The sequence below is a fragment of the Formica exsecta genome, unplaced genomic scaffold, assembly GCF_003651465.1.
Source record: "Formica exsecta isolate Colony F162 unplaced genomic scaffold, ASM365146v1 scaffold90, whole genome shotgun sequence".
NCBI lineage: Eukaryota > Metazoa > Arthropoda > Insecta > Hymenoptera > Formicidae > Formica > Formica exsecta.
The window spans coordinates 173013-183505 of record NW_021853667.1 but is presented as its reverse complement, the minus strand read 5'-3'; the positions used below and the strand labels follow the sequence as shown (position 1 = coordinate 183505).

Sequence of the window (10493 nt, the reverse complement as noted above, 5' to 3'; positions counted from 1 at the left end):
TATTTGACGCAGAGTCAAAATGTAGGAGATGCGATATATCTAATGGACTGGCCTCTGTTATCAGTCAGCGAGAAAAAAGATCTGCTGATAATCATGATACGCGGTACTATCCCTATAAAGTTTACTAGCAGTTTCTTGATTACTTTATCTCTTCAATCTTACAGCAATGTTAGTGTCTCTATTATATTTATATTTGAAATAAAAGAAATGCTGGATACATTGAAAAATATAATTAAATAAATAAAATAAATTAATTAAAAATATATTGCAAACACTTGTATATTGTATTGATGCATTTCGTCTATTGTCTAAAACACGGTTTAAAATCCTCAAGTTTTTAGTAAGTGTTACAATCTTTTATCTTTCCTTCAATTTGTTCAGATTTTGAAAACTTCGTACTCGGTATTTAACCTGATGCAGTCGTAAAATACAAAAGTAATTGAAAGTGCATAGTATTGTAGCTTCTGTAGCAAGTCATTGACTTTAAATATTAAAATTTTTTTGATAATATATATTTTTATCTCAATCTTATATATTTTTTATTAACGCGCGCGCGTATTTGTAAGAATATTGACGCCTTCGATATTTAAAATTATCATCTCTGTTCACTTCACATTTTGAATGATGAAATTTGTCAGTTTACTATCGAGTTTACTGTTTATGTTTACTATCGAGAATAAAAACTATTTACTCTGCAGTAAAATGCAAAAATAATATAATGCACATGAAAGTATATAAATATGCATTTAACTGATGAAAAATTTGTCACTCAAGCTAACCAATGTCACCGACGAGATACTATTAAAGACCGTCAGTCCTGGGTAAATTTTTATAATCATCAAGTGAGCCCGATGAACCCAGAGGTAATTGAAGAATATTGACTTACCGGCCATTTGACTGCATCGAAGATAATTAGACGAATTATTTAATTCATACGGTTATTTTAGTTCATCTAGTTATTGTTTTATTATCGAAAACATTGACGAGATATCATTAAATACCGATGGTCTTATGGGATTTAGCATATTACTGGAAAAAAAACTCGCCACGCGTTACTGTAGATATAAATAAATCTTTGCATTGTCGATAAAATAAAACAGTAATTTTACAATAAAATGTTTGTTTTGTTTTTCTTGAGGCAGTTACATAAAAGATCTATACATTTTCGATAATAAAACAATAACTTGGATAAACTAAAATAACGCGCAGCGAGTTTTTTTTTCAATCACACTAAATATCCCATAAGACATAAGACCATCGGTCTTTAATATGATATCTCGTCGGTGCCAATGTCCTTGCCAAATGTGTATTCTCTTTCTTATTTATTCAAATAGTTTAAATAATAAATACGCACACACACAAACAAACACACACTCACACACATAGAGAGAGAGCAGAAAATGCGATTTAATAACTTTGCAAATGTGCAGTGATATTTTAATAAATGACATTAAACTTATCTGTGAGAGACAAAATATAAGCGTTAAAGATCGAAGATACAAGAAAAGAATTGGAGTTATAAGCACAAGGAAGGAACGTAAATCCAGGAAATATTTGTACGACGCAATATATATATAGCTATAGTTTTTAAATTTAATGTAACTTCCCATTTATTCCCCTCTCGTATACGTATTTTTCAATTAATATATTTTTATATATTTTTACCTGTACATACGATATTACTCTTGATGATATAATTAAATGTTCCGTACACGATATCCACGGTCCTGATTCACGAATCATGAATGTGGCGGCAAGTTAGAAGAGATACCAGAAATGACGTCAGCTCAGAGATGCGGCTATCAAGTTTCGAAGCGTCAAAGTGGATGCAGATGGCGCGAGAAATATAAGTCCCACGAAAAAAGAAAAAACCGATGTATTCACTCTCGGATTCTCTCCTCTTCGAGTAAATAAATAATAAAATGCGTTCGAGTATGTTTGCCGCTTTTAACGAAAACCAAAGACAGTGTTGAAGGAATCGCGAAGAATGAGTATCGTTATTTAGATGTGATCGATATAAATCAAGACCGTGAGGCAAAATACGCAAACATGAATCCCGCGGAAGCCGAAACTATTGCCGATCTGGTGCAGAACATGATTAAGTCCTTTTTTGGCGAACAAAAGCCAGGTGAGTCTTTCCTCAGACTACTGTCAATATAATTTATATTTGAGATGATTGCGATACATACATACCTCATTTCACTCGAATTAATTACTACGCTTTTCGCTTCAAATATTGCTGTTAAGCATTTTTAATGTCCTGTTATATTTTTAGAATAAATCTTTGTTTATGTTCTGTCATCGTATGTACAACAACATTTGATGGGAAACATCTTCAGAAAAGCATCTTATAAAATGTCTGATTATTTTAATATGTGAATAAATTTTAAATGTATAAAGTTTCTTGATATGAACCTTTTTAGAATTTGATTATTATGCATCTTATATTTATGCCTTAGAATCAATTCTTTTCTATAACTATTTGGGCTCTCATTTTACGCTACTACTTTACTATATATCAGTTGGTGATAATGCACTAAAATTTATTGAGAATTGCCTATCAATCATGGTAATAGTTTGCTTGTGTATCTTGGATTTGCTAAGCTTGTATTCACAATATGAGGGATAAGTCTAATTCTAAGGATTCTGATATGTATAATTTCTTCTTGGATTTGCAACAATTGTTAATAATTCCATAGTATTTCTTAGATATTACAGCATAGTTTGTAACATATAAATATTTACAAGTATTATATATTTAGTTAATAATTTTTATATCTTTCAGAGTTGACTAGAAGATTGATGCGTTTTTCCCTCGGGTTATTATCATCTACAGGAACACTGAGAGAGGATGAAATGACTGTAGCAACAAATATAAAGAGTAAATTATCACCACGTGATGCAGTACAATTTGATAAACTACATAATGACTTAAAAGATGGGGTAATAAAAATCTTGCAGTTTATATATCTCTCCCTCTCTTTAAACCTTCTGTTTCATATTCATTTAAATTAACAAAGTTAAAATCATACAATATAAATATGTAAATGTTGGATATAACTGTATATATGTTTTTATATAAATATTGTTCTTTCTTTAGCCACTGAAGAATCGTATAAGTATTTTATTATTTCTGCTAAACATGAGTCAGTCAGCAGAAGCAATAAAGGACAGAATTTTTGCATTTCCAGACATGAAATTGGGTTTAAGTACAATTGCATCCACTAGTGGTAAGAATAGCATTGTGGAATTTATTAAGGCACTCATCAAAGTTCTCTAATTGTTTCTTTGTATATTTAGGACAATCATCACAAACATCATGTTCCCAAGCGCAACAAATTGTATCACTGAATACCACAGAAACAAGTTCGAGAGCATTGTTAGTAAATCCGAGTAAAATATTTAATGAAGAATGTATTTCAGAGGATGTATTGGTTCAGGACTTGATATATTCTTTCCAAAGTGTTGAAGGAAAGATTCTAAAGTTACATTCGAGCTACGGTTTTCAGATAGATCCTGTAGCAAAGATTAATAGATCACAAAAGCAAGCTGTTTTACGATTGAGTGAATTAGGCTATTTACATAATGTAGTGCGAAAAGGATTGGAGAGAATGTCTGTAGCTGGTGCGGGTAGAGTTGCTGACAGTTTTGTTGCTGCTCTGCATAAAGAATTGTCAGAATATTATAGATTCATAGCTATAATGCAGGAAGAGGTGAATAGGTAGGAATGAATTCAATGTATATGCTATAGTATATCATTAAAGATATATGAGAATCGCATTAATTAAAAAAATATATATATATATATATATTATATATATAGGTCGCAAAATCAAATGGTTGCATATGGTGTTACATTATCTCATTTACATCTTTGGACATGTGATCCTTTGGAAACTTTAAAATGGTTAGCAAGTATAGTAAGAGCTTGCCAAGGCCAAAAAGGTGGTGCATTGGCATCTATTGTTTACGAATTCAGCTATCATGGAGATGCTATTGTGAAGAATTTAGTCAAGAGAGTTTTGGAAAGTGTATGCAATCCCCTGTACAATATGCTAATGAGATGGATTGCTGATGGAGAGTTAGACGATCCGTATAAAGAGTTTTTCATTCAAGCATGTGCTGATGTTAGTGGTGACAGAATGTGGCACGAAAAGTATCAAGTGAGGAATTCAATGGTGCCATCCTTCATTAGTAAAGCCCAAGCAAAGAAAATTCTAGGAACAGGAAAGAACATTAATTTCTTACGCGAAGTTTGTAAAGATTTCTCACCTTGGCAAGATAGACATGCAGATGTGTTCAGAAATTGTGACGAAGAATATAATGGTAAATATGACAATCTGATTACTGATACTATTTTTACAATAAGACGATTTTAATATTTTCCTTTAAATTGTTCGATAAAAAATTTACTATTTAATATTATTTATAAAATATTTAATATCAGGTGGAGATCATTTTATAAATTTCGTCAAATTCAAAAAAATATTTAATGCTATGCCGTTTATTTTTCAGTCGAAGTTTTTTTTGATATGGATCCAGATGGTCGCTTACAAACTATGATGAATGCTGCTTATAAGGAAACATCAACAAGAGTTGTTGAAATATTGACAAAACAATATCATCTCATGGATCATTTGCAGGGAATCAAAGGATATCTTTTACTTGGCCAAGGCCACTTTATTCAACATCTTATGCATTTGCTGGAGTAACGATATCTTTTTAATGCATTTGCGACAATATTCTTTTGTTCCATTACGTTTCGGCTTTGAAAAATCGTTTTAATTGTATGTTTCAGACCTGAATTGGCTAAATCAGCAAGTTCTTTATATCCTCATAATTTATCCTCTATTCTTGAAACTGCAATAAGAGCAACTAGTTCAAAGTTAGATGATTTAGATGTGCAAAAACGTTTAGATGTCAGATTGTTAGCACCATCAGAAAATGAGACAGGCTGGGATGTTTTTATTCTAGACTATAATGTTGATGGACCTATAGGAACGGTAAAAAGCATCAAGTCGTAATATATCACACACATACAATTGCAAAATTTGTTAAATGTAACTTAAATAATCTTATATACAATATTTTTCTATCCAGATTTTAGAGCCATGCAGGCAAACATATCAAATGGTATTTTTTGCATTATGGAGAGCAAAGAGAATGGAAACGATCTTGTCTGCTATTTGGAAGCAACAGACAACATCGGCCAAGATGTTCAGAAAAATGCCAGAAGTACTGCCAATCCAGAATCATATCCATCTGATTACTAGCAGCATGGTTCATTTGGTTCATCAAATGCAATATTACTTTCTGTTTGAGGTAACACTGTGTATCATTAAGTTATTGTTAATGATTAAAATCTATACTATTAATTTTTATTATTGAAATTAGATTTGTAGAAATTATTATATTGCGAGCAATTATCAAGGGAGAAAGTTGTATTAATTGCAGGTAATCGAATGTTCTTGGGATACATTTGCGAAGCAACTTCTTCAAGCAACGTCCCTTGATGATATAATTGTGGCTCACAATCATTTTGTAGATTCTGTGAGACATGGTACATTATTAGACGAGAAATCACAGGTAAATATTTACGAAAATCGCGCGTTTTTAACTTACATTACACATTCTTACTTGTACTCCTAATGTTGCAGGAACTTATGGATCATCTACGTTCAGTTTATAGCCCAATATTAGATCTTCAGAATCTCGAGGAAACTTTTCTTGCGCGTGCTACTCAGGAATATGAGGCAAGATTAAACACCGATAATTTCGTGCAGAAGTCTGAGCAAACGAAAAAATGGGGTCGTACAAGTAAAAAAGATCAAGAAGATATAGAAAGAGAGGCTGCATTTTCAAAATATCTAAACACACTTTCAATACATCTCAAATTGCTTTCGAAAACATATCAGGTAATAATGAAATGTTTTAATTTTGTTATCATTAGCATGATATTCCTATTTATACGGTTTATATGGTTCCTTTATCGGAGTAATGATTTGATATATTTGCAATAATGCTCTAGATGTAAAAAATTCAAGTTGCTTATTTTTTATATATCTACATTCTCAAGAATTGGTTTTATAAAAGCAATATATTTCTTTCACAGGATCGTGTACAGAAATTTTTACTAATGTTAGCCTCTGCTGAAGATGTGTCGCTACAGTTACTTAGTGTACGATTAGATTTTAATGAATATTACAAAAGTAAGGATAGCCGACTAGTCGCGCCGTTAACATACCAACACCGTAGACAAAGCGATCAGACTTTCTTCGGATGCAAGTGACAATCGGCAGCGGAAATATTATCAGAAAACTTCATTGATCCAAGTAATATTTCTAATAAATGCTATATTCCAACTGAGCAGAATTCATCTAACTTTAATAGTAAGGACACAAGCATGATATTTGATTTTTCGAATAATCATCCTTCTTTGGTTCGTTCTTTGTATAAACATCATGATACCACTAATTTTTTTTATAGACCACAATCATCCATATCGATGACAGATGTCGACGATTCTGTCGCTTTGCACAAAAGAAGGTGTAGAACCAATTTGAGAAATGCTGAATTAAGTAAACATACGTTTAGAATATTTTTGGAAAAACAAATATTGTCACATGTGGAATTAGAGATTCGGAAAAATATTCACGAAGCTCAAACTCCGTTAACGCCCAATTTTGATTACAACAAATGCGATTTTACTTTAAGCCACGCACGATTAACGTTGTCCCCATTACAAAAGACTGTATCAGGAAAAATGTCTATCAAGAATGACTTGAATTTACCAAATTTAGAAACTGAAGTGCATTCTAGTAATAGAGTTATAAGAATAAATAATACAATTATAACTGCTGATTCTGAAATTAATGTGTACGAGGATTCTGTTCAAAACAAATCAAAAGTTTGCACCTACACCGCATCTATATCTATGTCTAATCAAAATGAATCCACAAACTCTAAAATCAACAAAATAGCTAATGAAGAATCTCATACATTGATATATAATACTAGTCCAGAATGGTTTCGAGATAATGAGATTATATCAGTCCATGGCTCTCTATTAAGTGAAACTATCTCAGACATTAGCTCACATAGCACAGATTTACAAAGAAATACTCATCACAAACGGTGTCGTTGGAAACGTATACTCTTTTGTTGCATTAATTAAGCTTGCAACATTTTGCAACTGAATCAAAAAATATATTTAAACTAATTGTAAAATTTATATATTTTCTTATACATGCAAACTTATTTCATTAGAGATTTATATATTATATAATTGTGGATTATACCACGCATTTTTTTTTACAACATTGATATTAACTGTATTGATAATATTAATTGCATTGCCCTCATCTTCTTATATTTATGCAATATTCTTGCTGTATTTTCATTTAAAAAGCTTTAGAATTTTAAGTTTTGTAATTATGACAGAAAATTATATACATATGTAGAGAGCACATAATCTATAAATTTTTTAGTAGCTGTACAGAAATTGAAAATTTATATTTTTCACTGTATACTATTATAGATCAAATAGTATAGAATGTTTGCCATATTAGTAGTAGTAGTAGTAGTAGTAGCAGTATGGCTGTTCTGTTACGATATGTTCGACATTAAAGTAATATGATTAATTATAGTACTTTTATTATTTAAGAATTTATTTAAAAAATTTTTATTAGATACATATATCGATATATATCATGTTATTACTAGTTTATTATTAGATATAAGAGCATATACTCTCTTTAAATTGTATTGCATAGACTATATCAATCAACTTTTTCGCCATATTTAATAAGCCACATTTTCTTTTTTGCCATATTAGAAAAATAGTGCAGCGTTCAGCACATAAGTTATTTTTATATTAAAATGAAATATTGCATTACTGAATGTATATATATAAAATTTTTAATAAATTCATAGAGTGTTATCATTTTCTATTATCTCTTTCTTTCAGCATATGACGTATTAAAATATTGTTATATATAAAGTGCAAAATATAGAAATAAAACCCTAATTTAAATCATTAATAAGGATCATAAATATTTTATTAAACCATAAAAAAATATCTTAATATCAAAGGTTAATATCCAAGCAATAAATGTAGTATTGTATTTTCTATATCGTTGTGAAAGTAATTGGGGTAGATTTATGAAGTATTATCTATGTATATCATATAAAAAAATAATTTTATTCATCATCTATATTTTTCGTCACAAATTGTCTTTTCATTTCAAATGTAACGATACCAACAGCTACACCAACATTTAAACTGTCAACGCCGTTAGTCAGCGGTACGTTGACACGAACGCAATTTCTCGCGTGGAGCAATTTGCACGATTCGAGACTTACACCCTCAGTTTCCCCACCAATTACAAGTACTATTTCTTTCTTTGTAAAATCTAATGTGTAATAAGATTCAACTGGAAGTTGAGATATTAACTTTTTTACTAGTGATTTAGTTTTTGCAGTTGGTTTGTGCGATTTAGTTTGATCTACCAATTCCTCTACCGCGTCCTCTATTGGTTTATCGTTTTCAAAGATTTGATTACTGTTGGTATCGTAATTATCTTGTTTCACATTATTATCATCAGCTTCAATGAAAGTACTTACATTTGATTCTGGATTAACCTTATTATCTTGTAACTTATTTTCATATGCTATATTGTTGTCTGCTAGGAATATCATCGATTCGTTGCTTATTAACGTTGGAATTTCATCCCACAAAACAGATGTATGTATTGGTATGCGAAAATGTGCACCAACAGCACTACGCAATACTTTGGTATCCCACAAATCTGTACATCCTGAAACAGAACAACGAATTAAGGAAACAAGCTTTTAAAACTGTAAAGTTAATAACATTTTATATATAAATTACCTTTCATTAACAGCAGCTTTTCGCAACCAACTGCGGCAGCAGCTCTAACAATAGTTCCTAAATTCCCAGGTTCTCTAATATTATCACAGATAATAGTCAGAGGTATAGCATCATCAGCAGATTGCTTGGCAGTCACATCTGGGATTTCAAAGATTCCTGTATCAAAGAATAATTATATATATATAATTATATCCGTTTCTTTAAAGTTACATCAACTTGCCTGCATTTATTTTCATATTTGTAAAATCGAGATGCTTACCAATTATTCCAGGAGAAGTTGTTAAGTTAGACCACAACTGAATTGTACGATATGGAACTTTATACAATTTTACTTCCTTGGACAGTGACAATGGTAATATTTCAGATATTCTATTGAAGAATATGGCTTTTGGTTTTGTCCCTGCTTCAACTGCATCTTTAATCAAACGAAAGCCTTCTAACAACATACTATTATTCTTTTCTCTCTTGTTCCTTGTTTTGACATCTATCATTAAAGAGCTGAAACATGAAAAATACATGTGATATTATTTACACGTAGACTGATATGATCTATATATTATTTAAGGAACTACACATACCTTACAAGCCTATCATCTGCTTTAATGCATTTATATCCTTGTTCTGTGGTAATAACTTCTCCCACTTTATTTTCAATCTCCTTTTTTTTCTTCTCTTTTCCTTTCTGTATTTTAGATTTCTCCTTATGTGTTTTAAAAGCTTTTTCAGATATTTTGGTTTTTATTGTTTTTGTATCATTAGTTGTTTCGTCGAAAAGCTGATGTTCATTGACAATCGCAATAGGAGACCGATTAGTCCACCTAGTATATTTGCATTTTAATTTTGGCCTTAGATTGATCGATCTCAAAAAATTTACGCTGGAAATCGATCTGATCGATAACTGCACTGTGCTGAGCAACATTCTTATTTTGAAAGTTCACTTAAATACGTTAATCAATACTTCATAAGTTTACTTCAAAAATTATTATATTAATAATATTTATTTTCTACTGTAACACGTTCATATTTTTATAACGTTGCTGAATCTCGATTACTGACCGCGTGCCTTTGTGTACACTCGGCATATCAGCTGGAGCGAGCTATCAGCACCTTGGAATATAAAGTCACATGAAGTTGCACTACAGTTGCTTTCATCTCCTTGACGTTGTAACTGCTGAAAGCGTTAGACCAATCGGAGCAAAGATCTCTTTATTCTGATTGGTCAATCAACCACTTGCAGTACTCGTAGCTCGTAGCGTCAAACAAACGCAGATAATTTTAGGCATTCGCATCGTATCTAAATATTCGTGCATCATGATTATAGTGTGTGCTCCGTTTCAAATTCTCAAGATATACTGTATATTGTATCTCATTAGTGAACGGAAATCTAGCCAGAAAAGAAGAAGAAAACTCTCAAAAATCGAAAAAAAAAACATCAGGAGAATATAATCAAATAAGAAGTAAGTACGTATTAGATAAGACACGAACTGAATTTCTAAGAATTGCGAAAAAAGAAGAAAAAATGAAAACAAAATTTTATAGATCTCAGAGTAGTTTGAACACAATGAGAAATTTGAAATTATCAAAAATTGGCAAATTATCAGGA

At 30.9% G+C, this 10493-nt stretch overlaps 3 protein-coding genes across 4 annotated transcripts in view; 2 read left to right on the top strand and 1 right to left on the bottom strand.

The window, feature by feature from the left end:
- The window catches only part of LOC115245054 (odorant receptor Or2-like), a 7899-nt gene extending 7473 nt beyond the window's left edge, over positions 1 to 426 (top strand). The window contains exons 4-5 of the mRNA XM_029823131.1: positions 13 to 168; positions 382 to 426. Of these exons, the coding sequence (XP_029678991.1) occupies positions 13 to 168; positions 382 to 426 (201 nt within the window). The remainder of the gene's footprint in view (positions 1 to 12; positions 169 to 381) is intronic.
- A 1449-nt stretch (positions 427 to 1875) lies between these two features.
- On the top strand, positions 1876 to 7921 carry LOC115245003 (gamma-tubulin complex component 3). 2 transcript variants are annotated; one of them, XM_029823051.1, is made up of 12 exons: positions 1876 to 2128; positions 2786 to 2943; positions 3101 to 3230; positions 3301 to 3721; positions 3824 to 4326; positions 4516 to 4708; positions 4799 to 5003; positions 5101 to 5322; positions 5455 to 5586; positions 5658 to 5915; positions 6113 to 6285; positions 6487 to 7921. In XM_029823051.1, exons 1-12 carry the CDS (start codon positions 2050 to 2052, stop codon positions 7172 to 7174), a joined length of 3162 nt encoding a protein of 1053 aa, XP_029678911.1. In that variant the 5' UTR covers positions 1876 to 2049; the 3' UTR covers positions 7175 to 7921. The 2 variants fall into 2 exon arrangements, 1 of the variants encoding a protein (XP_029678911.1); XR_003885470.1 differs by having other exon boundaries at positions 1878 to 2128; positions 6113 to 6389; positions 6487 to 6863.
- Positions 7922 to 8175: 254 nt separating this feature from the next.
- Positions 8176 to 10493, bottom strand: part of LOC115245010 (rRNA methyltransferase 3, mitochondrial) — a 110552-nt gene continuing 108234 nt past the window's right edge. The window contains exons 3-6 of the mRNA XM_029823065.1: positions 9469 to 10274; positions 9150 to 9388; positions 8891 to 9046; positions 8176 to 8816 (exon numbers count right to left, since the gene is read on the bottom strand). Of these exons, the coding sequence (XP_029678925.1) occupies positions 8200 to 8816; positions 8891 to 9046; positions 9150 to 9388; positions 9469 to 9809 (1353 nt within the window). The 5' untranslated portion in view covers positions 9810 to 10274 and the 3' untranslated portion in view covers positions 8176 to 8199. The remainder of the gene's footprint in view (positions 8817 to 8890; positions 9047 to 9149; positions 9389 to 9468; positions 10275 to 10493) is intronic.